The sequence below is a fragment of the Daktulosphaira vitifoliae genome, unplaced genomic scaffold, assembly GCF_025091365.1.
Source record: "Daktulosphaira vitifoliae isolate Bord-2020 unplaced genomic scaffold, ASM2509136v1 Scaffold_2, whole genome shotgun sequence".
In the NCBI taxonomy this organism is placed as follows: domain Eukaryota; kingdom Metazoa; phylum Arthropoda; class Insecta; order Hemiptera; family Phylloxeridae; genus Daktulosphaira; species Daktulosphaira vitifoliae.
In genome coordinates, this window is record NW_026099573.1 from 21,192,834 (window position 1) to 21,213,902 (window position 21,069).

At 28.6% G+C, this 21,069-nt stretch overlaps 2 protein-coding genes across 2 annotated transcripts in view; one reads left to right on the forward strand and one right to left on the reverse strand.

The window, feature by feature from the left end:
- The window catches only part of LOC126899655 (irregular chiasm C-roughest protein), a 58,658-nt gene that overhangs the window by 22,923 nt on the left and 14,666 nt on the right, over positions 1-21,069 (reverse strand). The window lies entirely within an intron of this gene.
- LOC126899678 (uncharacterized) lies at positions 8,558-10,737 on the forward strand. The gene is made up of 3 exons (XM_050674772.1): positions 8,558-8,721; positions 8,784-8,856; positions 9,943-10,737. Exons 1-3 carry the CDS (start codon positions 8,653-8,655, stop codon positions 10,386-10,388), a joined length of 588 nt encoding a protein of 195 aa, XP_050530729.1. The 5' UTR covers positions 8,558-8,652; the 3' UTR covers positions 10,389-10,737.

Consider the following 21,069-nt stretch of genomic DNA (forward strand, 5'->3'; position numbering starts at 1 on the left):
CAAGTGTTACGATTAAAAATGTACAAGCTATTACTAAAAGAAAACATGTATACCTCACACGTCACTCTATCCTATACACATCTCGAACGTATCTATTTTTTACGTTTAATGATTTATCTCAAATGAGTATTCAACGCAGTAGGTAATACGGTCCACTGATAGAAAAGTATTTTCATGATGATGGCAACTAGTGTATGCAATTTCTTACGAATAATATAACTCTCGTGGCCGCGTTAGAGTTTTGATTCGGACGTGGCTCGAGGGCGATCCGGTTATTTTTTACTTTTTCCCAATATGCTGGCTGTTATAAGTGTATCCCGGTATAAAAGTAACGCTATTATAAGAAACATGAACACAACGGAGTACGTTAAAAATCGAATGACCGCCGACACTTGCAATGTACACTGCAATCTTTCATTAAATGTCTATATTTCCAGGTGACCCGGAGGGCTTCAAATATTCAATTATAATATAATAACTATTTTACCATAGTTGTACACGTACGAAAAAAAGTAATTCAGACTGATATCAAGTCAATGTTTGTTTGAGGAAATAGTGTTTGTTCATCCATTTTCAATTTCCATGACTTTTTCCTGTAATGTCCAAACAGAAAAATAACAGCAAAAACATTGTCCGGAAGAAAACACATCTCTATTAAAAATCAACATGTAGTTCACTGACTTGAACGATGTTCAAAACGTATCCACAAAAAGTGATATATTATTATTTTTTACACATTATTTTGCACATAGTTACTGATGGCAAGAGTTGGTGGTAATTCAACGAGTCTGTGGATGACTTGAAAAAATGTATTTCACCAAAATTAAGAACTGTGGCGCTTTTTACAATTAGTTTACATTCTTTTAAAATATATTTTATAATATAAATTAATGAAAGAGCCTACGAAAAAATCCGAGTATACTTGGAAGATGAAAATTATATTAACAAATGCCCTTTAGCTAAACCGCAAAAACACACTCCTAAGTTATCATCATTAACTCTTCATCAACTAAGCCATCTCTATCCGCATGTACGCTAATAATTAATTATACACAGTTTTTTTTCTGTGGTTTTACGTTGTATTTTGTTTGATATAGTGCAATACTGGTCTAAGTATAGGGTTCTATTTGGCATCAAATGAACATTCAAGGACTTAATTTTTAACTTATTACAGCCCATTTCCAAGTAAACGTATAATTTTATATAATGATCAAATTATTCGTGAACTAATATTACAATTTACAATAACATTTTCTTACACGACTTGTACATTTGAATAGTAAAAATGTCTTTATTTGAATTATCATTATTATTGTCACTACATTTTTTTGTCGATTATTGATTAAACATTTAAAAAATTTGAACTTAAAAAAAAGTCTATCATTCTAATTACAATGATTTTTCTAAACTCAACTGTGACAAAATCTTTTTATTATATTAAATTATACAAAGATGTAGAATCATTATTCTATATGGAAATTCTAATTAATTTATAAACAATATTTTTTTACACTTGGCCACAAATGATTTACAAAAATGTTATACTTATTTATGATTAGTGTGTCTGTTTATATTGTCTGGTTACCTTGCACATTAGTAGCAGAATAGCAAAATATATATTTTTTTCTAATAGAACTGAACAAACACTACATATGTTAAGAAAAATTAAATCCTTAGATGTACAATTATTATTATTTTTATTATTATTATAATTGAATTGTGCTAGACAACTATAATAAATGCTAATAATTATTCAATTCTAACATTTTAACACAGTTTCAAATAAATAGAATTAATAATCATCACAATGAAAATTTTCAAAAATTTAAATGTAATAAGTGATTCAATTTTCTTAATAATTTATATTTACTTGAATTAACTAAAAAAATCTATAGTTAATTACCTAAAGATAAATTGGACACTAGACCAATGTTGATTCAGCCCTAAACTATAATTCCAAAGTTTTTAATAAAATAAATATATATGTAATTTCACTAAAAAAATGTTATTGGGTTTTGGGTAAGTAATTTGAGTAAAACCTACACGTGTACTTCTAAACTAATACAATGGCCCTTTAGTATTTTTACTCAGAATTATAATTTTTCCCCTAATTAAGTCACTAACAGTAAAATCAAGTATTATACTTAAGTGCCGATCAAATTGATGTAACAATAATAAATTATCCAGAATATTTTCATAGTTAACGATAACTTTAAAATGTCATGAAATACATTTTTACAGTTTTCTGAAATGTTATAACATCAATTACGTAATATGAAAGAAGAATTTGAGATATCAAATATTGATAGATATTGCTAAGATCCAATGCAGCACTTAAACATTATACATTATACATGTACCCATTTTTGAAATATAACGAACTGTTGGTTTGGTAAAAGCATACATCAAAAATCCAAAAACTGATTCTTATAAATTTTAACTTTTCTTACGAAACTGAATGTCGTACTGAGTGCTTTTCTTATTTAAACAAGAAGTTTATTCGGAAAAATCATTTCGGTGTATTTTTCTTGACTGAATTCTACTGAAGTTGTAATTTGGATTTATAAGATATTTGTCTGCTGCAATACATTTTAGAGCATAAATATATAAAACTCTAATGCATAACAAAAATAATTTAAATTGAAATTAGAGTTGTAATGAAAATAAATGCCATTAAAAAATAAGTGGTTAAATTAATTATCAACACGAATTAACTTTTAAAAACTGGTTGGGTTTGGAACATTTAAAAAATTATAAAATTACACTCTACCATAAACAAATTCAGTTAATTTTAGTAAAATATTGTGTATTTAATAGTATATTGCAAAAAAATACTTAATTCAATTTAAACATAAATAAATTATAATTTTGATATATAAATAAACAACAATTTTTATACTTTGTTTACTAATAATTTTGATTTTTATTCATTAAATTTATAATACAATCCTGAGAGTCCTATAGTTGATATTAGTTCACATATCGTATTTATTTTTTCACTGAACAATTATTTTACTGAATATCTTTTCAGTTATCTCTATAAAAAATGTATTTTAGCTTCCGCCAAAAAAAATATCAATAATTTACTCAATGAAATCATCTAACTGGTTCCAGTTTTATTTAATATCAATTACCGAATGTTTCTTACGTATTAACTTACGGGTGTATGTATTAACTCCACTGCCAATTTTTTAAAAATATAAACTCATAATATTACCAGTAACAAAATATACCCAATACTAGTTGATCTTGCAATATTTTCAAACAAATATTGAGGGACATCCTATATATATATAAAAAACGATCACTAGTCTCAAGCATTACATTAAAATGTATAATATAAATATAATTTTTAATTAAAAAAAATTATTAGTACTTTGATTAACACAAATGAAGTTCTATCCTTTTTTCCCCTTGAAAAATTATCAACATTAGTTTTTTAAATAAAAACATACGTGTTTAGATGGCTAAACAATTTTAAAATATGATGTAATTAAGAACATAATTGACCAAAAACAACTATTGAACAATTAATTTAAAATATACGAGTATTTTTTCGTAGTGGCAAAAGAGAAAAGCGGTCAAACATATTATTCGTTTAAATGATTAAAACTTATATTATATAAACAAATATTTTTAATTATATTATTGAATGATTGACTTGTTATTAGGATTTCGGGACTTTAATGTATTTATAAAGTTTACTTTAGTCATCTACAGTATATATATGATAAATATATCGTAATGTGAGTGCAAAAGGGCCGTATCTTGGAAAAAGTCGTTTCCAAATAAATGGCTTCAAAGTTTCGACCATCCACAAGAGTTACATTTTGTTTTGGACATTCGTATTAAGTTCAACTCAAAATTATACAAGTTACTTGCACTTTTAGGTAGAGAATAATAAACTATAATGAATTATATGATAATATCAAATTTCGATGTATATTCTCTTGCACTCAAAGTATCCGCGTTTATCTTTCTTAACCATAATTATTATATATTAATTAGTAAATTTGTTGCGAGGGTCGTGGGGAATACTATAAAACATCTATAATTAACTTCCACATAATTAGATTTGATTTTTCATTTAGTGTTGGATGCCTGAGAAGTGGTACAATCAAATTTTATAAATGTAAATAGTCCTATCCCTACTTATAGTTATACTTCCATTATTAAATCTAATTTTTAAAAATTTCTAATTTTTTTATGAGATATCATTAAAAATCTACGAATTTTTTTTTTTTAACGTATCTTTTTTTTCCAGTCAAATTCAATAGTATTAATTATTGTTTTGTTATATAGCTGTGCTAAATAGTAAATTATTTAAATTTATAAAGTAAGTTGATACAGAAAAATATTTAAGTGAGTTAATATTCAAATTAGTCGTTTACCAATGAATTTTGTCAAGCGTTAAGTTAATTAAAAATATTGATGCTATAATGTTTCAAAGGTCAACATATTTGGATGTTTTAGTATCATGTTACAGTTTCTTTTTCTACACACGTGTGGTAGTGCAAACTAAATATTTGACTCTATTTAAGTCTGTACTAATTTAACATTATTAAATCAATTTCAAATAAAATTATAAAGATTAATTATTCTTTTATACAGATATGAGATCATGTAACCGTTAGATTAACTTATAAGGTCGATTAGTTATTTAATTAAAAATCATTAATTTAAACAAAAAATACTTGAAATTTTTATAAACCTAAAGAATTTTCTGAATTTAAAATCTGAAATTCATATTCAAAATTTTTAATTTAAATTCGAAAATTAAGTGTTAATGTGGATATTTTACCGAAATACTCACTAAAATATCAAATAAATTCGTATTCTATTTAATTTTTTAAGTTTTTGTTTGCTTTATGCTAATTTCATATATTAATACATATTATTTTAGTATAGTGTGTTCCCAAGAGTCGTAGAGCAATATATATATATACAGGGTGGCCCACCACTCACTGACAACTTAAATAACTTTTGATCCAGTTAATATTTTTAGTTGATTTTTTTTTTAAATAATAGTTATACGTTAGCTCTATAGCTATATCTCAATAATTAATTTTTTTACATTTTATTAAAAATATTAATTATTTTTAAATTTTAAATAAAATGTAAAAAAAAAATCTAAGATAGCTATTTTGTAGAGTAGAATTTAAGAAAAATTTTAGTAAAAAAATATCTTATTAATATTCAGTAGTAAATATTCTGTAGCGTTTTGAAGTTTGTGAAAATTTGAATTTTCATGTACTATTTTACGGTATTAAACATTGAAATACGTATTGAGAAAAGGACAGAAGAAAACGCTATCTTTTCATGATTACTGTGTATACATATGATGATAGTGTGTATACATTACAAACTTGGCATAAATACCATGATAAGAAATTAGATAAGGCAATTATTACTTATCACTCTCATTCAAAAGTATATTGAAAAGATAGCGTTTTCTTCTGTCCTTTTCTCAATACGTATTTCAATGTTTAATACCGTAAAATAGTACATGAAAATTCAAATTTTCACAAACTTCAAAACGCTACAGAATATTTACTACTGAATATTAATAAGATATTTTTTTACTAAAATTTTTCTTAAATTCTACTCTACAAAATAGCTATCTTAGATTTTTTTTTTACATTTTATTTAAAATTTAAAAATAATTAATATTTTTAATAAAATGTAAAAAAATTAATTATTGAGATATAGCTATAGAGCTAACGTATAACTATTATTTAAAAAAAAAATCAACTAAAAATATTAACTGGATCAAAAGTTATTTAAGTTGTCAGTGAGTGGTGGGCCACCCTGTATATTGACTTGTTTAGTTATAGCAAATATAACAAAAAAATTGTTCTAATACAATATTAGAACATTTCATAACTAATAAAATATTAGAAATTTTACTTATAATAGAATTAAAATTTTGTTACAACCAATATTGAGAATTTTCTAAAATTTATAACATTTAACATCAAAAATGTTTTTAGTATAAAAGATAGCTTGCTCTAAATAATTGGGGTTGATAATTTTTTTTACATAAACAAATCACTCTTAAAAATATGATTAAATAGGAAAATAAAATTTGATTTGTTTTTCTGGGAAGTTGTAAGCTGATTAATACGCTTATTTCTACTTCAACTACCCTTAATTTACATCAATAATAATTGTATATTTATCAAACTATTCAGCTTAGTTACGTCTTAGTGTATGGGTATCGGATTTGATTCAAATTGGTGTATGCAGATTTTCCGAATTCTCAAACATAACTATTAAAAGTAGACGTTAAATATAAATAATAAAAAATTATTATTAATAATACATATTAAGCTAGTTGATTTATAAATACATACTTAAGAATTAATTAATCTCGAATAAAAACTATGTAGTTTGAAATCGCAATTTTTTGCAAATCGGATAAATGTGAATTAGATCATTTATATATAAAAAAACAAACGACCTCTAAAAGAGTATATAAATATAACTCATATTTGTAACTTTTCTGTAAGCTTCTTAATATTTAACAAATTTTTATTCTTTACGAAATACAATACAATAATATAAATTATTATTACACGCATATATGAACATTTTAAATGAAAATTAATAACTATATTTATCAGACAAAACTTAAAAAAAATAGTAGCTTTTATCTTATAACTTGGAAATTAACCAATAGACATCGAGCTACAAACGCATAACAAAAAATAAACAACATTGTTATAAATATGCTTGTATGTAAAAAAATATCTATTTGTATACACTGATATATTCTTTATTCATTTTTTTAGATTATTATTGGGTGAGGTAATTTTTTTTTTAAACACAATTTAAAATGTTTAACTGATAAATATTCAATTTAAAAAGTAGTATTTAATTAAGTTACAAAAATCTTTAATAAATGTTTAAAGAGGAATATGAAGGCAAAGGATATAATAAAATAATTTTGATACTAATAACAACTAAAGTGCTCTGAATACTCTGAAGTATAAATCTTGATTTCTTCTATAAGATATTATTAATAGAATTATTTGATTTTGGTTTGATATTTATTTTTTTTTTACAAAATAATACTGTTACTATTTTAGTAAAAAATATTATTTTCTATTGAATTTTAAATTTTATAATTGTTTAATAATTTTAGAATGTAGCTAAAAATCTGGGAGTCATTTAATTTAAAACTTTGAATTTTGTATATTTTATATAATGAAAATTAGTATAAACAGAAATATATATCAATAGTATTTTAAATTGTAGACATTCAGATTTAAAAAAACAATAATATATTTTTATTCCACTCTTTCATATCTTCATGATAATTAATTTTAACACCAGACCTTTAGCTAGTTAATGTACTAATGTATCTTATTAATGTAATTTTAAATTGTATGACATGACAAAGATATGTAAGTTATAACCTAAAACATATAGTACTCCGCTTAAAAATTTGATAAAAAAAAAACAACACTATTGTATGTCTGAAATAACAAAATATGTTATATTTATTACTAAATCAGTCAGAGTATTATATAATAATTATTCTCAACTTCACGAACAAAATTCTGAACAAGTTATGTAGCAAATTAAGTAGCTTAAAATTAAACATGTATTTTAAACATTTTAGAATAGTATATGTATTTGAAATACTAAATATTTTGATTTTTATTGGAATTTTTTTCTTTGTATTTCTTAACTATTTAGATGTGTAAAAATATCAATACATTTTAGTGCTCAAAATATATTATTTGAAAACAATAATTTTTTTATTGAGACAAATGTCGTGATTCACCCCAAGAACCACATCTGTCTTTTTCCCTTGATCTTTAAAAAAAATTAAATGAGAACTCTCGTTATATTTTGCTTCAAGTATTCAAGTATATTTTTAACATGACTGTTAATAATTAATAATCATGGCCCCTTAAAATTTAATTATTTATTAATTTTAATCAACATTAATTGTTTTATTAGGTTTATATGAATTACATACCAATTCATTTATTAGCCATCCAATAAACCTACAAATCGTTATTGAAACTATCATATTTCTATACATTAAATACAATAAAAGCTTTTTATTTTTATAATTACAAAAAATAATTAATGAATATATTTCATGTATTTAAAAATATGAATGTATGATAATACTTGAGGATAAAACCAAAAATAAAATGAGTTTCTATACTTCATTAACTGATATGGGTTGTTCGGTCTGATTAATTTTTTTTAAGAAATATTTTTGATCTTCTTGACCCCAAATTGTTTTTAAGACGACGAAAAAGAAGAAGATTTCTCATATTCTAAAAATTCCATTTTTTTGTTTTTGTAAGTTCAATATTTAAACATACTATTATGATAACATCATAGAAAATAATAAATAAACATACTAACATCTCCAATAAGTATTTTTGTAGATGCTTTTATTTAAAATTTTATTTATTTTCATTAGATGCCTACACATTTTTTCTTAAATACAGAAAAAATTTTCCCACCTGCCTCTAAATTATACCTTGAAATCAATGCAATTGTTTGTTTTGTGATCTCTGTGACGCGTGTGTACTAAATTTTGAAAGCCTATTTAAATACAAATTTATTAAATTATGAATTATTTGAAATCGTTTTTTTTTAGTAAAAATTTAATTTGATCATTTCACAATGAAATCAATTCAGCTCGTATTAATTATGATTAGTTTCATAAAACCAAGTATATTGATCGACAATGATGTACATTTTATTTAGTTCTAAAATAATTTTTTATTACTATTATAAATAAATAAATGTTACAGGTAATTTTGTCCATAGAGGAACTGTATAATTGTTTAAAGGATGCAAATATAAACCATTTCATTATAAATAAAAGTAAGTTCTTTAAAATTATTTAAAATTAATAATTATATTATTATTATGATTGGATACAATTTATAACAATTAGTATACTACAAAGTAACAAATATTTATAAACGTTTCTATAGTTTATAATCTATTAATAATTTCGTCATAAAACTATTATAACAATTTTCATAGTAAAATAATAGTTTTATATTATTCTATAAAATAATAATTTCATGAAATTCAAAACATCTAATAAATATTTTAACCAAATTTTGTAGTTTTAAGTTGAGTTTGAGTAATATTTCTCGTAAAAAAAATGTATGTTATCAAAAATAACTTTTAGCTTCGATGTGAAAATGAGAAGGTATTAAAATTTTCCCATGATATTTATAATTTTTTTTTTTGGAGTCTGTCACTTCTTTTTCTTAGCTCTCACAGGACAAATTTTTCTCAACGATACGTCAAAGATCAAAAATCGTATATAGTTGAAAACATTAACCTCAAAAATTGAAAAATTTTCTCTTGTTCCCCGTAAATGGTGGAAATCCCACAAAAAATTACAATTTATAAAATCGGTAAATTGCGTTTTCTTTAATTTTTTTTCTTAAAATTGATATAACTTTTTTAAAAATAAACAAATTAAAATATTTTTTTTTATATAAGCACCTTAGATACAGTCCTTTCTTTGTGTATATTTCTTTGAAAATCTAACCACAGAAGGGTTCAAAATAGCAACTTTAGCATTATAAGTTAATATTTTTAAATGAACTTTTAAAATATTCCGGAAATACTTTGCCCTTTAAACATATGATACTTTAAAGCTTATGTTACGTACTATAAGTTAAAAAAAACTTTTTCTGACGAGTTATCTTCAATTCGTCAATGACAGCCGTAATTAAAACACAGGCTATTTTATGTAAATTTTTTTTTAATTTTATACGTTTTCCAAAGTCATGAAAAAATGTTAGAGTTACTCCATCTAAAAAATTTAATATGAATTATCTTTTTGCACATTTTTTTTCAATTTCAATTTTACACCATTATAACTTTTTAAAAGTGTACAAAAAATTGATCTATTTTAATTAATCTACTGGATATGATTTATTATTACAGATGAAAATAGAAGTTTTACATTAGCTTTCGTAGATGAATTAAATAAATGGACAAATTCTATAGCAAACGATAAAATACAAAATGAAGAATTAAATTCTAGTAGTCCTTTAGGACTATTAGATACTAGACTTATATTAATTAATCAAATAAAAGAAAATATGAGCACTTATATTTGTAATAAATTCGAAAAACATTCAGATAAATACTACAAAGATATATATACAAATTGTGCAGAAAAAGTATATGTATGTGCTATGAGTTATATTAATAGTATAAAAAGGTATACAGAATCGTGTAGAAAAAAAGATGAGTCGAATGTGTTAACCAAGACTATTAACACGATAAACTATAATACAATTAATAGTCAGGCTGGTCAAATTATTAACAACACGGCTGTTAACACACTCAAAAACATAGGAAATATTTCTAAAAGATTTTGGATGTAGATTAATTTATTAAAATAATTATTTTACAGGCTTTAACTCATAAAATTATTAATGATTTCATAATTTTTATTACTAATAATTATTTGTCCAAATTACTAGATGAATCAATATTTGTTGATATAAACCGTTAAATATTGAAATATTGTATTTAAAAAAAAAAAAATGAATTTTATTCAAGAATGAAAATTGTACGCCGTGTTATAATAATAAAACTAATAGAATATAGATATTTTTATATACTCAGTTGGCTAAAATAACGTCAAATTAAAGTATGTAAACCTAAAAAAATAATGGAATTCGCGATATAGAGATAGAATTTCGTATTTAATTAAAAAAAGAAATCAAACAACTTTTTTTTTTTTTTTTAACGCCAATTTCATGAAATATTTTACAAAATTTAAGTCATTTAAAGTTTTTAAAACGAAATTTTCGCGTATCCAATTATACGCGAAAATTCAGGTTGAGACAAAAGAATCTGAACATAACTCTGAGATTAGTTCGGACCTTAGAAATATGTCCCAATTCGATCCGACCCGAATATAAATGTAAAATTTTAAGCCCAATACGGCCCTGTCCAACTAAAAAAAAATGAATCAAGTCCAATCCGATCCATTTAAAAAAGTACTATAATTGAATTACACAGAAAAACTACATAGTTTGTCCATCCCAAATCACGGTTAATACAGTGACAACATAATTATATATTAGAAGATCTATCTTATATACTTGAACCAACTTTAAACCTAATTTATTTCGTAATTCCAACTGATATTACAGTTCTTTCAACTATATAATTATGTTATCACTATATTAACTATAGAATATTTTTGCTGTCTAAAAGGTTTTGATTTTAAGTTTAAAGGTTTTAGTTTTAATATTTTAACTTCATTCGTTAAATTTTATTTTCAAAGAAAATAAGTTTATTTTTTTATAATTCGCATGATCTAATATCAATGTTTGATCCGGCTTGATGGGACCCAGCAGCTCATTTAATTTCAAATTAAGCCCCGATCTATTTTAACCTCAGTTCTGACATGGGCCGACCCGAATTTGAACTGAGTTAAATTCGACCCGAACTGATCTTTGCCAAGTTCATAAATTTTGTACTGGCCTATCGATCGATAGTAATTCATTATCGTGATGATGAAAACAAAGGCATAATTTAACTGCCGTCAAAAACATTCTTAAAGGTAAAGCTAAAACAAACCACTTGTAGCAAAATTCAATTGAACGTCATTGTTTTAATAATAGTAATGACTCAATAATTATACACGCATATGTATCTAGGTAAACTCGTGTTACCGCCAACACACACACACACACATAGAACGGACAGATTGGGCAAGTTTCAATGATTCATTTAAGCATCTCTCGATTTCAACGTCACAACTTCACAATACTGAGCAGATCCGTTTTCCTCGCGGTGTTGTTCGGCGCCGTTACTGCGGAATGTTTCTCGGGGGAAATTCGTTTTGCGGTTAAATACTCTAAATACACACCGTATGATATCGACTGTTTTTAAATAATTTCGACGATTTCGGAACTACACGCTCCATAACTTAATGCACAGCTAACATCCGGCCACCACAACCACAACCGTCCAATTCAACGGACCGTTACCGTGGCAATAATTACCACGTCGACCCCGAACGGGCTAAAACGACCCAACGGCTTAAGCACCACTTGATAGTTGAGAATTAAATCATTCCTTCTCAACTTAACGGTCTCGCCTCGGGTATAAATTGATTGAACTTAGGATAAGAATTCTGTCGCAACGTTAGTACTTCGTGTATATTTGGCCACCAGTGTGGCCATTATGAGGATTATTAAGTGCTCCCTCCCTAAATAAGTTATTAGTCCTTCAAAATGTCTAAAAAAAAAAATATTTGCATTTTGCAAATTGTGCATCGATACGGTCCGAGATGTGTTTTCCAAGAAAATGTGAACGATTTCCTTTATTATTACTCCCATATTATGGTTTACTTACCATAGGTCGGATATGTTGCTTTGGGCTACCGCGGCAGAGATCGAGAAAGACAAAATGTATAAAAGAGAAACAAGAATAAATGACAATAAATCACGAACATAATTGAATCACGAATTGAATTATACACGGGAAAGGTACACCTCGCCACGGGCTATATCGCGTCATCATCATCATGGTCAGGATTTTTTTTTTTTAATTACACGTTTTTTCTCGGCAGACCGTAAATTGCCGCCGATATTTCAGCCCGGGTCCTACGAATACCCTCGAGAACAAATTGTTCACAGCGCATTATATTTAGTATCGCGATAATAAGAACCGTATCTAGTTTAGCGGTGGCACGAGGACACGGTGCGGGGGAGGACGATTCATTGAACAAAAAACGGGACAATCATTACTGAAACATTCATACGAATATTTTAACATACTTAGAGCGTCTCTCCTAACAGGCTAGACGTTTTATTTCTGTCCGCGGGGACCCGACACTCTGGTTGAACACCATTTCTAAGTTTTCATATATTTTTTTTCTTCTTGTCGCGCCGTCGCTCTATTTATAAGCTACCAGACAAATAAATTTAGCCGACGCCTCGGTAACCCCGAAAACGTATGGCGACCCCCCGGGGCGTCGGTGGCTATGCGGTCGGTCACTTCCGCCTCTCAGCGCAACACCACAACGTCACAGGCAGTTCGTTGCAGTGGTACGAAAGGACTGACATTCGACACGAGTTGGACCGTGACAATTTTTTTTATACACTTTGAGTTAACCGGCGCAACATACACGTGTATCGTTTTCTTTTTACTATCTTTTCGAAATTATTATCTCTTGCAATTACCTTTTTATTTTTACTGTTACGCCTCGAGTACTCAAAAAACAAATAAATAAATGGTACACTTCATTTGAACGCGACTTGCCATGATTCGGCTATAACCAACAGCAGCAAAACTTGCCGTGCGAAATGCGGGTTATGTTTTAATCTTTTTTCCCATTTAAGTGTCTTGTGACACACACCCGCATATTACATAGAAATAACTAGACGCGCTATTCTCGAGTTTTCATTCCGCTGTATTTCGTCACATTTTTTATTATTCATAATTGTGACCGATCCATCTTTAATAGCAATACCGCATGCAAACTAATTCAGTATTGGATTTTCTTAACGTTCAGAAACACGGCCTTGAATAAGTTATTAATATGGAACCACATAAAAATGACAATAATAATGCAGTGTATTGTTAAAAATACAAGAAGATAGATTATTTATACATATAAATGAATACAAACAGCCATCCTATTAAAAAAAAACCAATCACTCAGGATAATAAATTGTACTATTGAATAAGCAAACAAACTGTAACTACTGAGTTCGCAAGGATTTTCAATATCGCATAAGAAGGTCGTTTATACGTTAAAAAATGGTTTTCTCTTTGTATCGGTTAATAAAGGAAAATTATATTTGTTTTTTTCTTTTAATAAATTCCATTACACCATCTTTCATTTCAATCGGATCGTCTCCAAATCGTATTAAAAAAGGCGAAAGCTGTAAAATACCCTGTTTTCCCGGTTTTGTTGTAATCGCTGGATTATTATCAAAAACTTTTTTAATTGTGTACATGCAAAGCGCCGTCGTTTTTTAATTAACTCAAATTATTCCGCGACTTTTGTTATTTTCATTCAATTACAAATTCACTTTAAGACTTGCATTGTTTACCGCTCGTTACGCTCTTTTTACATCTTGTTACAGTGAAAACATTAAAATTAAAATTTGATTTTTTACAAATTATTCTAACCCGCTTACTCGAGGCAATCATCATTCTTGATATTTGTTACTTCCTAGAGCAAAGTGACACAGCCGTTTTACTAATAACCTTTTCATAATCATAATAAAACAATACTAAATAGATTTTTTTTTACTAAAAAGGGTACATTTTTAACATTAAAGGTACAAATCAGAAATAAACAATAAATAAAATTTCAAGTAATCTTTCTTATTTCATCTCTACGCCTAAAGTTTACTGCACTCGATATTTACACATTAGTGTATTTTATATCAAGTATGACACATTTGTTTGGATATTCTTTTTAAGAAAAACCGTCGATTGTAATGAGCACATGCATTTTCGCCATAAAATTGCATTGCGATGATACATAGCGGAGACCGGTTTTTAATTATTCATTTAAGTATCTAATTTATAGATAGTAACGTAAAATATAACTATTTATCAACGTTATGTTTTGTTTAAGGATAAAATGTAAGCATGTATAGTGCAATTGGTTTAAAATAAATACCTATAAGTCGATACAAAAGACATTATCTCATATTACGATACTTGAAATTTGTAGCTCTTTGCTCGCAATAAAAATTATAGCAACTATTTCAAAATAATTAATTTTATAATTACTGAAATTAAGCGCGATTGAATGCATATGTCATTTAATAATCTCGAGTATATGTATACTGGCAAAAAAAAGATGTTTCATTTGTTTTTTTAATAATTTTTTGACAAACAAGTTTACCGAGAATCATTGTGTAAAAAACTTGCAGTCAATTTATATATTTTCTGGCAATTATATAGAAATTCAAACGACAACGGTGCGTTATATACTCATCTTTATTGCATCAGACATTCGCATTTAATATAAATTCGAAGCTAACGCGCGTGAATCTTTTATGAAGTTGTCTTCGCTATGGTAGTTTCTCTAAACGTTGGACATATACACTGTTTATTTGGCGTCTTTACTGCTGTTGCTGTTTAAAAGTCCTTGTAATTATTATTATGTATATTTAAAGTACACGATCGTGGGCTAGAGAAATAACATTCCGCTCGAATGTGGATATGCATAATTTATCGGACCTATTCATAAAATATGAACCGAGAGCACGGTCTAACACACAATTAGTATGTTATTATGTAGAGAGAGATTTTAATTATTAGGTCTTCTTCGTTTTATACGTAATAATTACACCGAAAACAGTGACGGGTACAACGATGCCGCGCGGCAAACATTTCTATGATAAAATTATCGTTAAATACTATTAAATGATTAGCTATCATTAGTCGACGATTAGAAGGTGACACAGTATAAACAACACGTAAAAAATAAAACGTGGCTCGACACAAAAATTCCATTTGAATTTCTAATAAACATTAAGTGTTACGTACAAGTGTCTGCTCAAATAACCCTATGCTATGAACGAGTTAACCCAAACAAAGGTGTAAAATTTCTTTCGCGAGGTTAAGCCTTCTTCGAAATGTCGGGCCCTACAAAGCTTTGTGCGAGAAGACGACGGCGACAAATCTTATAATTATTAATGGTATGCTTTTGATCTCGGCGGATAGTACGTTCAGGAATATTTCTATTAGAAATATATTAAAAAACAGCGCGTGTACTTATTTTCCCGTTCCAGAAATCTCATGCTTCCAAATAGCGTACACGCTCGCCGCGTGTGTTGCAGGCGATTAAAACAATGCCGGAGATCGGAGATAAATCGGTATTATTTATTTATACATATTTTTTTCCGAATCGTGTGTTGCCTTAGGGTAGCCGAACGGTCGTCTGCCGTGCTCAACAGACATTTCAATACAACATTATTATCGTTGGAGTGTCATCGGCGTATCGGTTTCACGCCCTTCCCTCGAGCTAAACACCCCTCCCTCAACGAGTATAGCGCCAGGGTGGACGGAAACGCGTTGCCGCGATAGTAGTCAATTGACGTTGTTTCAACAGCTTATGATAATTGATGTTTCCATCAATGGTTTCTGTCCTTCCGCGACTTTACTGTTCGTCCGCAGGTACACTTATTCACAAGTATACATTGTGTTATAAAAAATAATTATTATTACTTAGACGTGCAGCGGCACATATGAAAATAAATAATCAAACAACGTCTGAGCAAACACACAAAAACACACTGGCGCACAAAAGACATCACGAATCACGATTGCGCTTGTTGTTATTCAAATCGGGTAAATATTGTACATTGTTGATGGCGTGTAAAATAATAAACCTCTTTTTTTCTTCTTTCTATTATTCGTCGATAGTAAATCCACTCGTGTGAAAAACCCTAGTGATGACTTTCGATTTACACGTACGAAATGCAACACACGCACGCGTCCTTTACTCTGTATAACGTCTTACATTAATAAATAATAAACATCTGATAATAAAAATAAATCTCGATACATTCGAGTAGACTAATTTCCAATTGGAATTCGTTTGTTTAGAGTTCGCCTCATATTAGAAAAAGAGAACAGTCCTAACAACGATTTTTAACTAGAGAAAAAACAAAAATTTGTGTAACTCTATCGAGATGGGCCAACTGTCGCGGTAAACATTTTGTTTTCGGAAATTAAAGATGACTTATTTTTTAAATGAATACGTTGAGAAGAAAACTAAAACTTCGGTTTAAAAATGTCTTTTTAGACTTTGTACATGTAATGTATAAAGATATTTAAGTCGATTTAAAAGCTCACGTAGGACATCTCGTGAATTATAAATTCAGTTAGTCATAAATAGATGAAAGCCATAAACTAAGTCACTGGAATTATTATCATGTTACATTATTTTGTGGAAAATTTTTTTTTAGAAAAAATATCCTAACCGAAATCGATGAAAACCACAAATCACTTTAACTGATGTTGTTTTTGATTCACTTAAATGATTGACATTTGTTCATAAGTTGGAACTGCACTTCATAAAAATATACTTAATTCACAAATAAGCGAACAAACCATCAAATTTATTCCACGGAGGTTTTTAAAAAATATTCCACGTGATTTTCTGATTATTTTTCAATTTCAACTCTTTATTGTTTTTTTCAGAATTCGATGGATGTTCCAAAAAATCATTTGGTATTTATTTATCTTAATTTGATATTATTGTTATTTCGATTTGATATTAATAAATTATTTCGAGCCAAGTTTCTCAAAACTTAAATTTCGTTTTACTACTTTGAAATTTTAATTTACTAAATAATATATTTTTTTCCGTTTTATTTCAAATTATTGATCGAATGAATCGATAAGAATCGGGTTAACGCTTGTGATTGATTTCAAACATACGCACATAAGCGCAAGACAGTAAAGATAATCTGTTACGAAACCCTTTGAAACCCATTGTAGCGTTAAAAATTGTTGTTTGACCCAAAGCTGTGTTAACTTTATTTTATCGAAGAGGCGTAGTGATGGTAATAAAGAAAAATAGTTTGGATCGAATCAATAATTATCTATTTTTTACAACTAGGGTTGGAAAGATATAATGCATTAACTGCAGCCGAACTCCGCCGTCTTTAAGTGTTTATGTCTATAAATATGTGGGTGGGCGGGAAAACATCAGACAAATTATACTACTTGGTTATGTGTCGAGAAAAATTACATGCCCGTTTGGTAAACACCTAAGTCACCGGCGTTTTTTGTGTCCTAAACGAGTCGGCCTCGTGGTCATTTACACCTATGTGTGTAACGATGGCGCTCGGACAATAATCACTGTATTTGTCATGGTAAATGGATACCGCATTTCTGTACGGGACAAGCGAATTGGGTAGTTTAATCATTTTTTTACTTTCCTAGTAAAATCATGGACCGCACAAATTATCAAGACAAAGCGTCACCATTATTAGCATACCAGTCCTTAAATCGCTGAGCAACATCTCGAAGAGTCTCGTTCGCATTTATAATGAAACGTACAAATAAAAAATATATAAAAATAAATACATATAAAATAAGAAAAAAATAAACAACTAACAACATGGGAGATTTCATGGATGTTAAGGTCATCGTATTATACCGCAGTTTAATTAAAAATCGATGAATATTTATTTATTTCTACAGAATAAACAGATAATTAACATAATATTAACGTCGCCGTACTGATATTCACGGTGATAATTATGACCCGAGTTAGATACCCTGTATCTTTAAAAGGACCCTCTTCAGCGGAACACAGTCGATAGGCTCTTTGTTAAGTCCATGAGAAACGAATTTCTTTGACGCTGTCATATATTTTTTTAATCTGTTCAACCCTAATTTTATCGACAACACCCCAATCCGTGACAGGATTACGGGATAGTGTAGAAATACAAAAGCAATAAAAAATATCAAACCCATAATTATCATTATTTTCGGTTTCTCGGAAAACCTACAATGTAAATATACTCTATGGCTACCTGTGCGAGACGACCACAACAACAAACTATACACAGTTATACGTTATTATTTTATATAATTGTAATTAATCGGCGTGACACGGAAAATATTATTATAACATGTATAAAATATATCCCAGAAATAATTAATTCTGTGGTATCGACAACGACTCGTCACGTCATATGATTTGCCCTCATTTGTTGTATTATTTTTTTAAATCATTTTTCTGAACTGATCAGCCCAAATCCCGACCGTGTAATACGAATTTTCACGTCAAATCCATCATCGTCATTATACTGGGCTACTGCAGTCAAAATCGGATGTGGAATAATAAATTACCGAAATTGTAAGCAAGCACACGCGCACTACAGCAATACTACACTATACTCGAAGTATTTAAAAATACCGAAGCCTGAAAACAGTTCAAACTATGATATATGGGCGCACTTTGCTCACAAGTTCACACCCAGACATTTTTTAAGCCCCACATAATATCAAACTTGAAATAAACGTATGATTTTCTCAAACATCCCGTTTTATTTCAACCTGTCAGCAACGGTAGCAGGAACGCCTTTCAACCGCTCATGACAACGAGCTGACGATTTATGGCACTGCCAGAGTCAAACTCGATTTTAACTAGTTTTCTTAGCAAACTGCAACCAAAAAACGGAATCTATGGTATTTTATAATTCTGGTGATTATAGTGTTACAACTTTTCATACTGACACTGTCCCCTCCCCTAAGACTAGATATTGTTTTCCGCTATAGTAACAATGGATAATGCCGGTCTAATCATTAATTACTGGAGTGATTAGACTTTACCGCAGAGAGAAGTAGCTCATCAAACCATACGGAAATACACCCTGTACAGAATCTTATAATTCGTTTTTTAACGCAATTGTAACTGTTGTTACTTTTTGAGCTAATAAAATGTTTTGATTGAAAAATGATTACATTTATAAATGTTCGCCAGTGTTATAATTTATAGAAAAATAAAACGTCTTCCGTTATAAACAATATGTGTTCTCGAGTACTGTTAATCAACTTAGTCTTCGTTCAAAAGTTGGCTTTTTTTTTTTTCATAAAAAAATAATAATATAGTACCGAGTTCGAGAAAAGTTTATGTATTTGCTCTGATCGCATAATATATTATATAAGTGTAATCATATACATGTGTGTATTCATTTAATGTATAATCTAATCGAATAAAAATATAATAATATATTATGCAACGTTAAGAGCACATCGCCGTTATTAGTTTACAACATATTCCAGAGATGGACGACGGCGTGTATTTACTAACTTTTTTATTACACAACAGCATCCATTTGGGCAGACCTATTCGAAACGCATAAAGAATTTATCCAGAAAACCATTTCATAATTTTATCTATCCAGTAAGCGCATAAAGTACACCCTTCTTTTTTTTTAACTGGAGAGCGCGAACGACTACAGTCGAATGAATATCGGATTAAAAACGAAAATATAAAATTGATGTTCAAAAAACTTCTAGTTTATACTGTTTAAACGTATGACGGATATTTGGGCCAGACCGATGATTTATTGAATAAAAAACGCGAAATTACATTATGCTCAGCTATTTGCCGGGTCCAATATTATTATTATTATAATATAATACAAGACGTTTGAAGAGAGAAAAAATTTATGCTTATTTCTTCCCATGTAAATGTTGATAACGACGCGCGAACGTAAATCACATTGAAATACGACGTTTTGTCTTGTCTCTTTCCACAGTTTTTCCCCTGAACGGCGCCTGACTTTTTTGGCAGACAACAGTAACATCGGTAGTTTTACCTATACAACGATCATTATTCCTCCCGGCCCCCACCTCCATTGCAAACGTCGGTCCTGCAACACCGGCCTAACCAGTTTCACGTGCGAGGACCATCGACAATCTTTTATAACATACTTTTACACTGCGGCTGCTGCAGCAAAACGGGTTATCGTCGGATTATATAGAAACGGAATAAAAAATTCCTATCACATCTGGACCGTCGCGTGTGCGAGTTATAAATATCGTGTACAATAATACACACAAACCATAAGGTGGTGCGTAAGTGTAATAATCGGTCAACGCGCTTCTTTACATTTACCAACACTGGTTCGACTTTATCTAGGCAATAATAAAACACCAGAAACTCACGATGGAAGGTTTGTTGACAATTTTATGGCCTTCGTCTATTGTCGGCCGGGCAGCTAATAAATGAAAAATAAAAAGAAGTGACGACGGCCCATAAGTGCTAATCACTCTTTATTTTAATGATCGATTAATGATGAATCGATTAAAAAGCCTGTGTACTAGAGGATCTATGACGATAAAATAAAATTCTAACGCGATTCGTCCAGTCATATGCCCAATAACCCGTCAGTCTCCATGCGCACAAATTGTACAAAGTGTTATTGAGCAATTTTCATTTCTATGATTGAAAAAGAAACTATTAAATTAACTTCAAGCGCGCACAGTAAAAGGAGAATTATTGTCATTCTGTGATACTAGACGTGCAATCAACAAACTCCATCGTCAATGTCGAGT